General features: G+C 38.6%; 2 protein-coding genes across 4 annotated transcripts in view; one reads left to right on the forward strand and one right to left on the reverse strand.

Annotated features, from left to right (window-relative positions):
• LOC136710433 (inactive dipeptidyl peptidase 10-like) overlaps positions 1–3,268 on the forward strand; it is a 28,548-nt gene extending 25,280 nt beyond the window's left edge. The window contains exons 22-26 of the mRNA XM_066685930.1: positions 84–183; positions 1,062–1,120; positions 1,584–1,656; positions 1,970–2,043; positions 3,143–3,268. Coding sequence (XP_066542027.1) covers positions 84–183; positions 1,062–1,120; positions 1,584–1,656; positions 1,970–2,043; positions 3,143–3,268 — 432 coding nt within the window. The remainder of the gene's footprint in view (positions 1–83; positions 184–1,061; positions 1,121–1,583; positions 1,657–1,969; positions 2,044–3,142) is intronic.
• Positions 3,269–5,756: 2,488 nt separating this feature from the next.
• LOC136710593 (inactive dipeptidyl peptidase 10-like) overlaps positions 5,757–18,476 on the reverse strand; it is a 111,592-nt gene continuing 98,872 nt past the window's right edge. For all 3 annotated transcript variants that reach the window (XM_066686248.1, XM_066686250.1, XM_066686251.1), the window contains 13 exons: positions 18,108–18,199; positions 17,759–17,806; positions 17,348–17,469; positions 16,955–16,999; positions 14,961–15,059; positions 14,098–14,167; positions 11,961–12,155; positions 11,803–11,857; positions 10,543–10,642; positions 10,264–10,322; positions 10,000–10,072; positions 9,808–9,881; positions 5,757–8,371 (listed from right to left, as the gene is read on the reverse strand). In XM_066686248.1, the coding sequence (XP_066542345.1) occupies positions 8,234–8,371; positions 9,808–9,881; positions 10,000–10,072; positions 10,264–10,322; positions 10,543–10,642; positions 11,803–11,857; positions 11,961–12,155; positions 14,098–14,167; positions 14,961–15,059; positions 16,955–16,999; positions 17,348–17,469; positions 17,759–17,806; positions 18,108–18,199 (1,170 nt within the window). In that variant the 3' untranslated portion in view covers positions 5,757–8,233. The remainder of the gene's footprint in view (positions 8,372–9,807; positions 9,882–9,999; positions 10,073–10,263; positions 10,323–10,542; positions 10,643–11,802; positions 11,858–11,960; positions 12,156–14,097; positions 14,168–14,960; positions 15,060–16,954; positions 17,000–17,347; positions 17,470–17,758; positions 17,807–18,107; positions 18,200–18,476) is intronic.

Genomic DNA, 18,476 nt, shown 5'->3' on the forward strand with positions numbered 1-18,476 from the left:
CAAAGTTAAGTTCTAAGTAGCAATGATGCACTGGTACAAGGATAACATGGAGAAGTATTTGAGTGTGTGTTTTATTTTTTCAGGCATACGGCGGTTTCCTGAGCTCTCTTCTCCTCCTCTCTCATGGCTCTCTCTTCCGCTGTGGTGTTGCCATGGCTCCTGTGTCTGATTGGAGACTCTATGGTACAACTGAACTCATTATGGCTCAAGTACAATAACACTACATGCTTCATGCACTATACAATTTCAAGTACCTTTTGATGTAGTCTCTAAAAGCTAAAATCTTTCATTTGAATCTGAATAAGTCATATGCCAGCTTTCTCATCCAGCCCTCAATTATGTAAAAAAATTGAGTTATGCTATTAGTTAAAAGGCTGTGCATTCAAACAAGTACATGCAAATAATAATACTACCCACAACTTATAGGATTCATTTAATGCTTAACCTTATATATTTATATTGAAAAATATTGTTTCTGTACCACCAATTTGCACTAGAGATCAGTTCTCCTCTATTCACCACTTTCAAAAAATACCTGAACCTAAACGTACAGGATCTCTCAATCCCTGAAAGTGTCTGGCCATTCAACGGCAGCCTTCACATTCCACTCTTTCAGCCAAGAAATCAAAGTACTGAGACTGAGGCAGGAAGTTAAGAGCGTTATCTTTAAAAGCACATCTAGTAATGTGCTACTTTCGTTGAATCATATATAAAAGTTGTTGTACTCATCTGGAAAGGCCTTACACGGACTGTTGGCTCATTTCTGCAAATATATGATAGCACTCAGTCACAAGAGCTTTAGTGAAGTCTGGTACTGATGTCGAAGTATTAGTTCTGGATAACAAAAACCATTTTGTGTTATCCTAAATCTACATCACTCCAGAGAACACAATTCCACCAATTAATGCCCCTCTAGCTGACACTAGTGTTATTAGTGCACACAAACAGGTCACAGGCCAGGACTGTACACTTACATCATTCAGTGCCAGTGACCTCTTGCACTGACATCTTGTTCAGCTGATAAGAGCAGAAGCTCAGACTATTTTTGTTTATCTCTTAAGGTTCAGCATTTACCGAGCGATACTTTGGATTCCCAGCCAAGGATGAGCACAAATATCAGGTGACACCACTCTTTATATACTTGATTTATAACAATATTTATAGGTAACTCATTAGATGTCATTAATGAAGCTCACTGTGCTTAACAGTCTAACAATAACAGACTTACAATTAGTATAAATATTAAGAATTTAAAAATCATATACGAAAGGAACACAAGTTACAAAAAAGAATAGTGAAATGAATAAATATAGATTTTCATTAATTTTCAAGTAATTTACTGAAAATGTCGAATAAATGGGACTGAAATTGCTGGGCGATAAATAATCAGTAAAATAAATAAATGGATAGATAGATAATGTTTTTCCTTCTTAAGGACCGTTACCATTTTGCAAATAAAAATGTATCTCTCAATTTATTAAGCAGTCAAGCACTAGAAGGTTTTAGAAAAAATGTTTGGGAGATATACAGTCAGGCAGGTTAGCATTGACTGAAGTAGCAATGCATGACTTTCTGTGTATTAGATCTCCAGTCTGCTGCCAAACATCAGTGGCTCTGATCAGGGGAAGTTTCTGATTCTGCACGGCACAGCTGACGGTGAGAGACTCCGCTTACTTCTGTTCCTCTGCCGAGTTCACATTACAGAGAAAACTCAGATCTTAGACCTTCGGCATTAGCCCCAGATGATATTTACAGCAGGGTTCTAGCAGGCCAGCATCACACAACGCAGTTAGAACATACACAGATATTTTTCTTCAAAATTCACTGTTGAAACTAGTGCTTCTGGGAAATGATTGTTGGTTTAATATCGCCATCTTTTCACACCTGATGATACAGGCCCTGATAGTCTCTTTACACCCTCTCTCTCTCTCTCTCTCTCTCTCTCTCTCTCTCTCTCTCTCTCTCTCAGCCTCTGTTCATTTTCAGCACTCAGCTGAGCTGGTGAAGCTGTTATCTATGTATAATATAAACTACACACTTCAGGTCAGTGTCATGGCACAGTGCAGACACAGTCAGTCTTTGGCAATGTTACGTGTCGAAATTAAAATCCTTACTCACTGTACACTTTATTTGCCAAAACATTATCGTGGGCCATAAGACTACATGACCCCTACATAACTCATCATGACGACTTGAATAGACCTACCTTTATACACTTAGTTTATTTCAATAATGACCTCTGTTTTTAAAGCTGCTTTTTTTTCAAAGTTGATGACAATCAGACTATCTCAGGACACCTTTGTTTCTGACACTGGGTTGTGACATATTGTACATTGGTATTGAAAAGTTGATCATATTTGTAGTGAAAATAGCAGCTTAATTTGCTTTAAAACTGACAATTTTATTAAATTGACGGAAAAACCCAAGCTCGCTACGGAAATTCTTGAACGCGACCGTGACGTCACTGGTGGACAACAGCTGAACAACGCCGCGGTAAAACACCGTTATGACTGACTGTTATGACAGTATCTAGCTAAATAACCAACATTATTCATGACAATAGCCTAGCAATAAGCTAAACTCAAATTTAGAGGTACCGTTATTCTTGTAAATGTGATCAAAGTCGAACTCGAATTCATCCGACAATATAAACCTCCGTAATGCAGCTACGTAGCCGAGTATAATCTGAGCCACCGAGTTTAGCGAGTCAAGCTAACGTTAACTAACACCAACTAAAACAGGCGAAGTAAGTGCTGCTTAGCCTTTAACTTATGGAAAATAATTGCAGTTGAATTCCGTTAAGCAATATTGGTAAAAATTTGCAATTAGAAATTTTCTCCAAATCGTCCAGCCCTCCTGTACATAGGGGACATACAACGTCATTCCACCACTGAAAGTGTCATGGCAACCTAATACTATTAAAAAAAATTATCAGGGTTTATTTATTAGTTAATAATTATATGCCTTCAAATCTGATAAATACAACCAGGAATAACCATTTATAAATGTATTTCTGTGGTAGCTGTTCTAAAGGGTTTATGTTGATGGCATGAAGCTCTGTGAAGACTACCCTAAAGTATCATTCTTCATTATCTATGATTACATTCTCTAACCTTGAACTTCCCCCTCTCTGCGGCTGTAGATTTTTCCGGACGAGGGCCATGACATCAGCAGCAGACACTACATGCTGAGCTCAGTTATCACCTTTTTCAGGGAGTGCTTCTATGACAACATTCCTGTTGTCATAGAAACCCGGGAGGACGACTAGCCTCTGTTGCTAGGGGTGATCTCCAATGGTCCACAGAGTGGGCAGGATTTTAGAACAAGATGTTTGCAATAACAAGCATCCTTCTCACGGACGACTTTATCCTAATCTCACCTGACCCTCTCCTGCCTGCCATGAGGCATGAAAGGAGCTCTTTAAAGGTGAACTCGGACAAAACAGTGGCAAAGACAAAACGCAAAACACACTGCAAGACTGTGATGTAGAAATGAGTGTTTTCAAAAAGGTTTGTCATTGGTCAGTGTTTTTGTAAGAGCAGATAGCAATGGTACAACATGTTGAGAATCAAACATATTATTCTTTCTAAACTTCCACGACAGGGGCCTGTTTCCTCTCATCATGTGAATACAACATAAAAGAAGTGTCATATCATGAGTAGGTACACACACACCCACACAATTAGAAAGAAACTGGTTTGGTTGAAAATGTGTAGCAAGAGGAATAGTAAAGAAGAATAAAAAAAGAGGAGTATGGGTTTTCTTCACCTTCCATTTTCCTCCTGTGTAAAAAATCCAAGCAAATAAGAAAAAAAAGTAAGATATTGATTGTCAACAGTATCTCTGCACGTCAGGCCTCAGCTACAGATCAAACTGTAGAGTGAAAATGCAAGATTCACATATTCATAGTAGTCTTTTCTATAATACTGATTATTTTTACAGTTTTACTTTCTAAAGTTAAAAAGTCATTATTCTGTATGACCTCATCATTAGAGCCCTCCACTGTAGCACGCGTTTACTTCTTTAGAAGTGAGTACATATTCACAGAGGTACCTCAGCCTTAGTGGACAAGGGCAGCAAGTGTTATTTATGCATCAGATTGTGTAACTCAGTGTTACTGTCTTAATGAAAATTGTATCTCCATTATTATTGATTTTTAAAAACAACATGGTCCATTAACACTGTATCAAAATCTGTCAAAACAGTCCAGAGTGTTTAGGCATCAATAAGCTCTCCATTTATATCCGTTTTAAATGAGGGTTTGTTTGTTTTTTCATTAATGGGTGTAGTTAATATTTTGTAGGTACAAGGTTTAATTCTGAGAGTGACGATGTACTTCAGTGGTACTTTAAATAATTATAAACTGTGAAGACTGACTTAAAAATACAAAAACTGTAGCGTACAAAAAGTTTAAGCATTTATTAAATTCTGATTTATTTATGTATTTGTTTTAGTTATTTATGAAAGTTTATGTTTAATTGCTCAAGGGAACCCACATTTTTGATAGTTTACGTAAATTATCCTAATGATGACTGTTATAAATTAAATTATTTAACATGATTAAATATTTATTATAAAACTGAACACTGAGAGCCTCCATAGCTTTTAATTCCATTTCAATCTGAAATACAGGAAGCTACAATCAGGCACCAAGAGCAGAGACCATGCACACACTCAGATACACACTAGGAGAGTAGCAATGGGGCATTGATTTCATTGTTGAAATGATGTACACTATTGGGCTTTATCTTTAAGAAACACCCAGGATAAGTTTGCCATGTTTATCCTACTATAAAATATGCTTTAAATATGTATGAATTTATTATAACTGCTTGTCATTGAAATCCATTCATCAGTTTAACCCCTGATGGACCACCACAGAGCAGGTATTTATTTACTGCTGGATTATTCTCAGTGCTGCAGCGGCACTGAAATGGTGGTAGTGGTGTGTTAGTGTGTGTTCCGCTAGTACAGCATCCTATGGGCAGCACCCTGTGACAACTGATGTGGAGCATGTTTAACACAAAACTGTACAGTAGCAGACGAGCTGTCTCTGAATCTGTATCTACTAGTTGGACCAACAAGGTTGGTGTCTAATGCAGTCCCCGTTGAGGACTCTAGCCCTTCATCAGTGCACACACTGCCCATAAGCACGCTGCAGGCTGGATAGTTTTGGTGGGTGAACAATTCTCATTCTAGAAGTGACACTGAGATGTTTAAAAACTCCAGCAGCACTGCTGTGTCTGATCCACTTATACTATTCAACACAAATCAACTCATTTAATGTTTTGGCTGATCAAATAAACCATTAATATGAGCATTGGTAGTACCAACTGCGACAATTTTATGTATTTCTATAAAATGTCATGCTCTTTGCTTTGTTATAATTGGGTTAAAAAGGCAAAATAAAAACATATTAATAAAATGATTATGTCATTTCTGAGGCTGAGGAATTTTAAACATTTTATAATAACACTATTTTTAGATGAGGATTACTTTACTCACACAACGACATACCTTTACGAATTTCTCCTCCACAAGGGCTGCTTTTCAGTGCATCACATCAAAGACAATGTGCCCTTGCTTAATCTAAAAGGAAATGACTTAAATGAGAATTATTAATTGGTAACATTATCTTCTATAAGATAATGTTTATATCACTGTTCTTCAATCCTAATTAATAAATAAAAGCTGTAACAATAATTATGTGGCCAAAAAGCTTTTGGTGGTTTTTCCTATTGTTTGCTTATGCTAATTGGGAGCGTGTGTGTATGGCACTAGAAAAGCTGGGACAGTTTTACGAGTTGTTTATTTTTATATTGAGACTAGAGGACAAAAAATAGTCGGTCCAAACCTCTAACTGCCCTCCCCTCTCACCACCCCTGCCCCTCCAACAAAAAACATAACAAAACAAAAAACAGCAAAACTAAACAATAATCAGCATTACAAAAACCCCCCTTAGAGATAAACAAACAAAACAAAACACAAACAGAGAAATGTACCGGTGCCTGGCTCCATCCTGCTGGCTAAACTACGGAGATCTGATACATCTCAAAATATACCGTATGAATGAACTGAATACAGTCTTCTGTACAAATCACACTGCCATCTCTGGAGTCTACTATATACAAACACACATGCACTCGTACTCAGGGCCTGTCCACACCATGAGTTCATGAGTTTATGACCTTACTAATGATTTAAACATGGAACAGAACACTCCGTCTGAACCATGCTCTATAACCAGCTGTGTTTCACAAACATTCCTCCAGTTTAATAACGTACCAATAGCATTCAAGTCACTGTGGTCATCTTTGTAATTCATTTTAACAATAACAAATAAATAAAAAAATGTTTCTGTGCATGCTGTTTGTACACATCTGTGCTATTACTTTGGAATGATCTGTTGAGATTCAAAATACATCGATTAACTGTAAACAACAGACAAACCTTTTGTGTACACAGTTGGATTACTTACTCAATGTATGATCACTTGCTTATACGCCGCAAAAAATGATATCTTGTCAAGTGAAAGCATCTTAAATCTGGTCAATACATTTGAAGCTATATTTTTTACAAGAACATGATCAATCATTAAACCTATTTTACATTTTCATCAAATTATATCAAGTTAAATTACCTGTCAAATAATTTTTGCTCGTTTTAAAGAAACCTTATATGAAAATGTGAGATATATTACTTATATTTAAGATGCTGTCATGGATCCTGACAGGGTTCTCATTTCTTTCAGAGATAATGTAGCCTTGTTCTATCAAACACAGCATCCACACACCTGTCCACGTGCAACAATAGTGTGAACAGACACGCAAACTGTGAATTTACAGCTCAACAAAATAACAAAATATGCAAAAAAGAATATGCTGAAATGGCTTAATGGCCCGAATGTCATTGTCTAAAAATGTATACCTGAAAAGAGTAACTGTGCAGAAAGATGCAAGAATTACCTCATTCTGTACATTTAATGCAATCAAATCTAAAGCTCGTACTCCAAGTAATTACGAAACATTCCTATTGGTCCATTTATAATTTGTTATAATTTGTTGAAAATTAAAATGACAGGCGCTTCAAATGAAAAATAAATTAAATTTAATTTAAAAAATAAAAAGGATACAAGTTGTATGAATACATATAAAAAATATAGGGATTATTTTTCAACAGGAAGCTACTATGTTCCAGGTTTTCCAGGTCACGTGAGAACCCTGCAAGATGTCATTTTCTGCTTGTGTACACAACTGGTTGATTTAATGGGTGACAAAACAGAACATCTGCAGTCTGGATACATTAACGCAATAATGGTAAATGTATGATTAATGAAAAGAGTTGTTAAATACAGTCTTGTGTGTGGACAGGGCCTCTGACTCTGAGCATCAAACACGGGCCTGTCTAGGTTGTGTACAGATATGTTTCAGTGTGTGTGTGACTGTGTGTGAGAGTCTACCCAGCAGCTTCAACCTCAGTGTGGTTTAGGGCTAATTGATGGGAACTGCACTTCCTTTTGATGAGAGTGGTTGCCATGGAGACAGTGAGCATTCATTTTCTTGTGCAGTAACAGATGAAGTGCAGCTCTCTGGTCCTGACGTCTACCACACAGACAGGGGGAAATAGAAAAAAAAAAAGAGAAACATGCAGCTGTATGACCGGAACGACTCCATGTGGACAGGACAGTCCGCACTGTGATTGGCCAAGTCAAGGATCAATCAGAAAAGTCTGCGCTGCGATTGATCCAATCATGAAGCATCCAGTTTAAGATCTCTGTGATTTTCTGATATGTGAAGGATTCCGATGTTGTCCTGGCAATTGAATCCATTTTCCAGTGACAAATGTTCACTGTTCATGGTTGCAGGTATACACAAACACTCAAAAGCATACACACAATACACACACATTTCTCAGACCCACGCCTATACATCCATATTGTCTAAACACCAAAAGATGTACCCACATGCATATATACATACCTAACCATTTGTTCAAACACACACACACACACTCACACACGCTCGCCCACAATCACACACACACTCAAAACACATGCTCACACACTTCCACACACCACATACTCTCCCCCACTTCCACAAAATCCTTCTCTCAGTTCAGAGCTGTAGGCCTCCGTAAAGTCAGATCCAAAAGAGGGCTGATGTGTGTGCAGGTTTGTGTCTGTGTAGTGGATGGGTATTTGCGTAAAGGTCCTGCTGTAGATAAACCCTCCTCTCTACTCTTCCTCCTCTTCTTCATCCCCACTGAGTGGCAGGGTGTCCTCTTGCAGACAGGATCTGAAGTAGCTGCTGAGAGACGCTGAGAGATGCTGCCGACTCCGCTCAGAGAGGAAGTGACCTTCATCTGGGTATATCTACGCCATAAACATTAAACAATGAATAAGTCATAAACATTGATAATTTTTCGTACACATAACACTGAGCTACACTGACTTTACAAACACCATTTCCAAAAAAGTTTGAATGCTGTGCAAAATACAACATTTTAAATGTAGAAACTGAGTAACAAAAAAACAAATTTTGTTGCTTTTTCAATATTGAATACTTGCCCATTGTGAATTTTAATGCCAGCAACACATTCCAAAAAAGTCAGGATAGGGCCATGTTTACCACTAAGTTGCATCACCTTTTCCTTTAACAACACTTTAAATCTTTGGGAACTGAGGAGACCAGTCGCGGTAATTCTGAAAATGGGAAATCCGTTCTTGCTTGTTATAGGGTTTCAGTCATAGTGGTTGTTGTTTCAGAATGCACCAATTACTTTCAATGGGTGACAGGTCTGGATTCATTTAGCACTTTTTAATTTACCAAGGAGACATGCTGTTGTAACCCATGGAGAATGTGGATTATTCTTGTCACACTGAAATAAACAAGACTTTGCCCAAAAACACACTGTCTGGATGAAAGCATGTTGCTCCAAAACTTATATATTATTATTATATATATGGTTCAACATTAACAATGCCTTCACAGAAGTGCAAGTCACACATCCTCTGTGCAGTAAGGCACCCCCATAACATAATGGATGCTGGCTTTTGAACTCTGCCCTTATAACAAGCCAGATGGGCCCCTCTCCACTTTAGACCAGAGCGTGTGCCATCCAAGGTTTCCATAAAAAATACTACATTTGTAGTACCACAGAATTTGTTGGACCACAGAACACATTTCTACCTTGAGAAGGCAGCAGTATTTCTGGTTTCATCTTTGTATTTGTGATATTTAAGTTGTATTTGTGGATGCAGTGAAGAACTGTGTTTACAGAGAGTCGTTGCTTACATTCATTTCAAAATAGGTATATATTTTTTCAAAAGAAATATAATATCTTAGTTTTTAACATTTGAAATGGTTTTGTACTGATACATGGTTTAAATGATATGCACATCATTGCATTCTGCTTTTATTAAGCTTTTTTGGTAATGGGGTTTGCACTAAGAAATGTGGTGGAATTTATTTTTAAGAGGTTTATCACTGACAGTGTAGACAAAAATGTGTCTGAATGTACAAATCACAGTATGCTAGGCTGCTGTGTCAGTTAGCAATTTATTATTGTATTTCCACAAGGTCAGTCCAAAACAGGACAACTATTAATGAATACAAGTGGAAAAAATGTTAAAATCTGTTTGAAGTCTTCACATCTATAAAGGAAATAATGAAGCATGTAAAGGCTATTGTATCTACAACGTTTCAGCGTGTACATGCTCTACCGTCAGTACTGACACTGCATTTATTACCATTGCAATTTCAGTGTAGTGCTGTGTGATTTGGTTAACACCCAAGTTACTTGCAATACCTGCATTGTATAGTTGGCTCCTACTTTCACCAGGTTCTTAATGAGTTCAGCCGAATGTTGGAAGTGAATGTTTGCTTGAAGGAAAAAAATATAAAAAGAGAAACAACTAAGCAAATGGCATTGGTTTACTTTGGTCTTTCCAATTTAAAATCTCTCAGTCTCACTCTCACTCACTCACTCTCTCTCTCTCACCATCTGCAGTTCCATGTACAAGCATCAGAGTTTGGTCTTTGAAGCCCTGGACATTCTGTAGCACACTGGAGGCCTGGAGAATAGACAGGTATTTTAGAACACCTTAAAAACTTTATAGCAGATTTATACTACTATAGGGCAGAGCAATCTGTCAAAGACATATTATTACTTCACCACTCAGCCTTGGCACAGGTATATTTTTACCTTCAGTGACAAGTAAAAAAGAAATGTTTTTGGCTTGAGACCAGGGAGCTACAAACAAACCTGATATCTGCTATCATCCTGTAAAGGGGTTCCCAGGTAGCGCTCTGAAAACGCTGAGGCTAGAGAGAGAGAGAGAGAGAGAGAGTTTGTACATGTGAGAGATGTACACAGCCTACGAAACACAGCAAAACAATGAATTATTGAAGTAAGTAACTAAAATTAAAAATAAGGCATGGGTCAGCACTTGATCAGGTGTTTGATTAAGATTCAGGAGTTGAAGGTGACACTTTTCATTGTGTCTTTAGTTTAGAGTTAGGGTGTTAGGTGAGGATGATTTACCGTGTAAAGTCCAGTCAGTCACTGGTGACATGGCCACAGAACATTTAAATAAACTTTCAGTGGATTTCACCAGCAGGAGCGTTACATATCCTCCATAACCCTGCAGACAAATCATAAATACACACACACACACACACACAGACGGGTCAAAGATTGAGAGAGAGAGAGAGAGGAGAGAGAGAGAGAGAGAGAGAGAGAGAGAGAGAGAGAGAGAAAGAGACAGAGAGAGAGAGAGAGAGAGAGAGACAGAGAAAGAGACAGAGAGAGAGAGAGAAAGAGAGAGAGAGAGAGAGAAAGAGAGAGAGATATGAGGTATGCATATGACAGAGTGAGAACCGAACATTCCGAAGAAAAACAAGAAAAACGAATACTGTGCTTGTTGCTAGAAGGCACTTTATAATACTGATAAGTCCAATATGGTCCGAGCCACACTTATTTAACAGTTTAACACTGACAATACATCAGCTTTACAAGGAGCAAATGCAATATTAAGTCAGCTAATTATTAAAGGGATATTCTAACCTAAAATTAGCAATTAATGTGTCACTGATCTAATCAGTTTATACTATTTATTTTCTGTTATATTTGTGTCCCTTGCCTCAATATTCCCACATTACAATCCCCAGCAAGCAAAGATGCCATTATTTAATACAAATTTAGACAACCATGACATTTTCACACTAGAGACAAATGTTTGATTAAATGTTTCTACAAACTGTTGTGATGGTAATAGAGCAACACACTGATTTTACTTTGAGTATTAAGAGAAGACACATTGAACAAAATTTACAAGCAATTTATACTGGAGCTTCATACTGGAATATATGTTTATTTACCTTAATCATCAATTATCTAAATTGCATAGCTTGTCTTAACCAACAGACCTTATAAAGAACCATTGCATAGAAGATGAAGGGGAAAGCTTATAACACTAAGAATCCCTCCTTCAAAAAAATACTCTTGAATAGGCAAGAGGTAAACCATCCCTTGTCCTTCACTGCTGGGGGATATGAACATGCTCTATAGTCAGCGTAACTGACCAGCACTACAAACTACTGTATAACATTGCTGTCATACAAACATTGCTACATGATTGCTGGCAAACATGATCTAAAACACTCATGTAGCTTTTGTTTTAGAGATTACATGTCTCTATGGGTCTTGTATGATCAGTGACATTAAAAAGTGCACAGATGTTTCAGTGATCTAGTCATAAATTTAGAACTCAAAACAAACCAAATTAACAGAATGTGGTCTTACCCGGCCAAACACTCCTATTCTAGTCCGATCTATGTAGGGAAATTTCAGCAGATACCTGGAAGAAAAATGTGTTTTTTCAGAAACAGTTTTCTCTTTAAAAAGAACAGAAAATCGGTCGATAAAGAAATATATGATGATCAATGAACTGCAAGTCTTACTCCAAAGCAGCGAGTTGATCCTGGACCTCCACCACTCCCAGACGCTTGTACACTTCCTGCAGAATCTTCTGACCCTGGTATCCAGTGCCTCTTCCATCCAGACGAGCCACAATGATGTTATCAGAGCTGACCAGTACAGAGTCCCAGTCCACTGAATATTGGTCATTAACCTGTTGACCACCAGGGCCACTGTCTCTATTTAAAAATAAAAAAAGAATAAAATTGTCTCAAAGCCCAGGAAATATACTCATTATTTATTATTTTCAGTTTCAGTAAATGGTCACCTTTTCTTCATTAAATTATAGGATTGTGGGTAGTTACACTTCTATAGCTACAAAATGTATATTTTATGTGAGTTCTTGTTGCTTATTAGAGTTTGAGATTAATATTTTTATGAACAATCACATCACTGAGTAACACATTTTTTAACTAAAATTAGACTAATGTATGAATTAATTAATAATAAGTCACACAGCTCCAGGGACATGGAGGTTGTGGGTTCGAGTTTCCTCCGGGTGACTGTCTGTGAGGAGTGTGGTGTGTTCTCCCTGTGTCTGCGTGGGTTTCCTCCGGGTGACTGTCTGTGAGGAGTGTGGTGTGTTCTCCCTGTGTCTGCGTGGGTTTCCTCCGGGTGACTGTCTGTGAGGAGTGTGGTGTGTTCTCCTCGTGTCTGCGTGGGTTTCCTCCGGGTGACTGTGAGGAGTGTGGTGTGTTCTCCCTGTGTCCGCGTGGGTTTCCTCCGGGTGACTGTCTGTGAGGAGTGTGGTGTGTTCTCCCTGTGTCTGCGTGGGTTTCCTCCGGGTTCTCCAGTTTCCTCCCACAGTCCAAAATCATACGTCACTAGGTGGACTGGCTACTCAAAAAGTGTCCATATGTGAGAGTGTGTGTGTTGCCCTGTGAAGGACTGGCGCCCCCTCCAGGGTGTATTCATGCCTTGCGCCCAGTTATTCCGGGTAGGCTCCGGACCCACCGCAAACTGGATAAGCGGTTACAGATAATGAATGAATGAATGAATGAATGAATGAATAATATTCAGCCTCTTGTTTGGCAAAGCGGTTTATACCAGTCAAGTTCTAGTAAGTAATAAAAAAATAATTGCCAGTGGAGACCTACATTAATCACGTCTAATCTGCTTCATTGTGTAAAGTGTGCTACACGGATGAATGGGTTAAAATCAGGGACTTAAAAAAATGCAGAGACAAGCAAGTTCATGTTTAATCCACAGTGACCTGACTGAGCAGCCAGAAATTGATCAATGAAGTCTTAATTAACCAGAGATGCTTTTTAAAAAATGAGTCTGGGAGACTGTTATATTTTTGGCAATGCTGTGTCTCCTCATCGTAGCTGCCCCAGATGGCGTGGCCTGGAGGAGACGCTACTTAAAAAACCACAGGGTTTCGAGGACTTTGTTTTTCAGCCTGATTCCAAAAGGCAGAGAGCTAAGAGTGGCTTAACTGCCTTTTGTGAACAGATGGAAGCTATGACATTTGATATCAGCAATTTCGTTAGGTGTGAACCATAAAATCACAGCAGGTGTCAAAAGCATAAAAACATACTGGTAAGGATAAAAGCAATTTTGCCAAGTTAATTAGCACCTAAGGGAAGCCTTGTGTTGTTCTTAGGAAGGCGAACAAATTAAAATCTGCAGAAGACTTTGAAGAGCACATTAAGAGTTTACCATCTTTCAGCACTATGATTACAGTGTTTAACACAATCAGTACAAGTGGATAAATACTCTACTCTGTGTACTAATACTAATGTATACACAGGTCTATTCCTGAAAAGGCGTGTTCGTATGTAAATGGAAAATTACCTGCAGCTGCGTTCCTCTCTCCCTCATCAACATATGACTTAATGTAAACACGCAGCAGAATGATCATCATTACACAATGCATCATTTGTTTATTCCTCACCTCAGTTCTACTCTCCTGATCCCCTCAAGCCACCTGTGTCCTCCTCTGCTCTTGTCTTGTCTTTCTTTCTATTCTCCTCTCCTCTGTTCTTCTAAAGAACAACAGTGTTCATTAACCTATCCACTGCCCTCATCTATAAACTGAAGGGTGCATGGCTGCAGCTGCTGTACGTGCAGTTCAGGACTAAACTGTTCGACATTGTTCCAAAGGCCCACAGCACTTACATCAGCAGTAGCAGTCCGTAATGGCGTGATTCGGAGAAATCAGGTGGGAGAGCGAGCTTCAGGGACAGGTCTACAGAAACAAAATGTTTTTAAAAATCAACTCCCAGTAGGTTTTAAATGAAAAGCTTTACTTGACATACAATAGTTTAGAAAACTATTCTGTCAGCATTTGAATTCTGTAACAGAAACATTGCTGTGAAAAAACGTACACTCACGTATAAAATATATAATATATAAATATATACATACATATGTACATTAAAGGGGACATATAATGCAAAACTCCCATTTTGTGAGCTTTTGTATTTCCACTTGTATCTCTACTGCTATTATAAACACTCCAAGCGCAAAAAAAACATCCATCCGTAAGTCAGTTGAAAGATTTTGCCGTCAGGAATCATATGCTTCTACGAGCCGTTTGAATGGCTCCCTTATTGTGATGTCACAATAAGAAATTTGCATAAAACCACCCTTGCACCACCCTTCACCTGCGTAAACATGGGCTGGTGGGGCGTGGCCAACAACAGCTTATTTGCATAAAAGTGGCAGAGCCCTTAAACGGCTCATTCTGAAAGGGACTAGCAAGGGACTGAAACTAGCAAAGAGTGATTTTGTGCAAAGAACTTCATGAACATGTTTTAAATCGCCCATCGACTTATTCGAACTTGTTTAAAAAGAGGTATAATATGTCCCCTTTAAATTAATATATAAGGTTTATAAGGTTTTTGATGTTATGTAGTCAAACCCCTACAGTACTGGTGAAATTACATATTGTGAGGGAAAATAAAAGCAAAGAAAAGAGGTCCCATTCCATACGCACAACATTTTATTCCAACAGTGCAATATTTTAAATGAATTTTTACCAAAGCGGTCAGTCTGCAGGGTTTTATACTCAGTGAGCTGGATCCTCTTGTACCTCAGAGCAGCTTTGAGAAGTGAGTTGTTCTCCAGGATGAAATAATCTAGACACAGAGACTCGAAGTGAGACATCGTAACAGTAAACAAGTGAAGTCATCACAGAGCTGAATAAGTTCTACAAGTCTTCTTAAAAACTCAGTTCTCTGCTCCCTGCAGCATGGTCGCTTTATAGGATTCACTTACTGAAATGTTATGATGTGATCTATTTTACGCATTGATCACAGTCATGTAGCTGCTGGCTGCCATTGATATAGAACAGCTGCAGAAATTCAGCCTAAAATGGGAATCCCAGCAGAATAAAAGCAAGGTGAGGTTTACAGAGGCCCTTTTAATCATAACACTAAAGTAGCTTTAAAAAACAGGTCAGGTTTTACTAATAGAACAGCACCGAGAGGTCTAGCGTACACTACATTACAAATCACTGATTACATTTGCAGATGGCCAATTGAAGTATTTAGACATATGAGAAAACAAGGCATCCTGCTGTAATCTGATACACAGGGGTAGCTGTTTTATAAAATATAATAAAGTAAGGGATGATTTTGCGTATGACTCATGAAGTTAACTGTAATTATTTATGTGAGTCATAAAACTGAGAAGCAGTCATTTCTTCTTTGTATACACAAACAAAATCTCCAGTCCTGTGTAAATCACACTGCCATGTTAAAGGTGATGATGCCCCATGCGTAAAGCCATATTTTCTTTCATTATTTAAGCTGAATATTTTACAGCTGATAGACAGAACAGTTCTTAGCAGACACTGAGAATGCAAGAGGAAGAAGAAATGGATTTATTAAGTAGTAGAAATTATGTTATTGTTCTTTTGAACGTAGCAATCTTCAACAGTGTCATCTAATCACACAGCTACATCAGGTGATTCCTTCCAAAAGTCTAAAATATAACTGAGTTGAAGATACTGCTGTAGCTTGGAGGTTCTTGCATTAAAAAAGTAAATATACTACAGCTTCGGGCTCTAATAAAAGCAATCCAATGCTGTAAAGACATTACTATTTTTTGTTTGTAAAACATGGTTGGATTAAAAAGGCTGTAAGACTATTTTTGCCGCTTGTGTGGCTAATGGAATCTGTCTTGGATATTAAATGTGCAACTGTAAAATAATCATGGTTCATAATAATGACAATCCCAAAATTTCTAAATAAGTATATCATACTATGCCAAGTTTTCAAATTTTGCTTGATTTTGGCCTAATACTGTGTGTGTGAGATTCCTCTGTGTTATTTAATCAATGTATAAATACTAAAGAAGGGCATCATGGTGGTGCAGCAGGTAGGTGTCGCAGTCACACAGCTCCAGGAACCTGGAGGTTGTGGGTTCGAGTCCCGCTCCGGGTGACTGTCTGTGAGGAGTGTGGTGTGTTCTCCCTGTGTCTGTGTGGGTTTCCTCCGGGTGACTGTTTGTGAGGAGTTTGGTGTGTTCTCCCTGCGTTTGTGTGGGTTTTCTCCAGGTGACTGTCTGTGAGGAGTGTGGTGTGTTCTCTCTGTGTCTGTATGGGTTTCCTCCGGGTGACTGTCTGTGAGGAGTGTGGTGTGTTCTCCCTGTGTCTGCGTGGGTTTCCTCCGGGTGACTTTCTGTGAGGAGTGTGGTGTGTCCTCCCTGTGTCTGCGTGGGTTTCCTCCGGGTGACTGTTTGTGAGGAGTTTGGTGTGTTCTCCTTGTGTCCGCATGGGTTTCCTCCAGGTGCTCCGGTTTCCTCCCACAGTCCAAAAACACAAGTTGGTAGGTGGATTGGCGACTAAAAAGTGTCCATAGGTGTGAACGTATGTGTGTTGCTCTGTGAAGGACTGGCGCCCCTTCCAGAGTGTGTTCCCACCTTGCGCCCAATGATTCTAGGCAGGCCCTGAACCCACCTCGAGCCTGAACTGGAAAAGCAGTTACAAATAATGAATGAATGAATAAATACTAAAGAGGTCAAAACTTACTGGCTGTGTTGAGGGTGTGGAGGATCACTGTGGGGGCTCCAGGTCCTAAACAGAAGAGGTAAAGAACCATACATCAATCGAGCTGAGGTTTAGAGCTGAGTGTGTTCTTACACAGTAATGCAGTGAATTGTAGAGGTGAGAGTGTGTGTGTGTGTGTGTGTGTGTGTGTGTGGGTGCGTATGTGTGCGTGTGTGTCGTATCTTGAGTTATCCAATATTTATGCTTAACCACCTTGTTACTATGGTGACTTCTGTCCTTGTAGTTGCACAGAAAGACTCTGTGACAAAGTAACTCTTTTCATATTCATAAACAAATATAGTCTGAAAAGGGCAACTGAGTCACAACAGCACTCCGCTGTGTGTGTGACAGAGAAAGACAGAGAGCGTGGGATACCTTTACAATGCAGTATAATGTGCTGATGCGTTGGGCTGAAGTCGGCGCTGTAGAAAGTGCAGTGAGGTCTGATCAGGTCACATGTGAGACATCGTCGTGAGAACAGACCAACCGTAGACACACTGAACACAAACCACCAACCAACACACTTTAAGAAAATGTATCAACATTGATATTTTAAAAACTGAGATACATTTAAAAGTCACAAAAGATTGATTTCTGTCTCACTGCTTATTGAAACACAGATATGAGTCACCTGCTTACAGATTGCCATTAAATATTCGAATATCATTAATAATAATCACAATAGCAATATAGAAATGTCTTGAACAGCAGAGAAGTAAGAACATGCATCTTCTAAAAGTATAATTTGATAAAAGACACAGAGGAGCCTGCATGAAAATGACTCACCTGGACAGATGTCGTGTTCTCGGTGACCATTCGGTGCTTATGAAATATCTGTGAAGGGGAAACATTATATATACATAAATATATAAACCTTTATGTTTATAGAAAATCCTAACTGTTTTTCTAGCTCCTGGTAAAGGCTAAGTTAAGCACTGCCTTATCTGCTTTCCTAATAATGACTTCACTCAGTTTGAAGTGAAGTCAAACTGCAAGATATCTACATTTTCATAGGGGTGTTGTTGTATTATTGCCATTTGATTATAACATACTGTAGGTCTGTCGTATTATATTTGTCCATATTTCTATATTCTCAGGTTTGTGTGTGTGCTATAGTTCACTATTCATTACTCACATAGTCTGGGTGTTTTCATCATAAGCCACAATTTCAGTCACTTCCCAGTTACCCGACGTCAGGTGACGCACCTCATTTTGATCAGCCCTTACCTGAGAAGAGATCACAATGAGAGTCATAAAGCCAGACCTTTAGGAGAGACGGCCTTTTTCTAGATGCTTTGACTCAATTAATCTATTCCTTCCTTACAATAACACACCACAGGTCAAGTTTGTGGTGACATCACTGAAAACTCTTAATGTCAACGTGAACAGAGTGAAACGAATCAGGGAGAGTCTGTGTATTTTCAAACGGTGTATTTTCTTGGCAACTGATGGAGGTGGTGTTAGGGGAAAGTGAATCGTGACATATTTAATTGATATTTTATCC

Source organism: Hoplias malabaricus, chromosome 12, assembly GCF_029633855.1.
Source record: "Hoplias malabaricus isolate fHopMal1 chromosome 12, fHopMal1.hap1, whole genome shotgun sequence".
In the NCBI taxonomy this organism is placed as follows: Eukaryota; Metazoa; Chordata; class Actinopteri; order Characiformes; family Erythrinidae; genus Hoplias; species Hoplias malabaricus.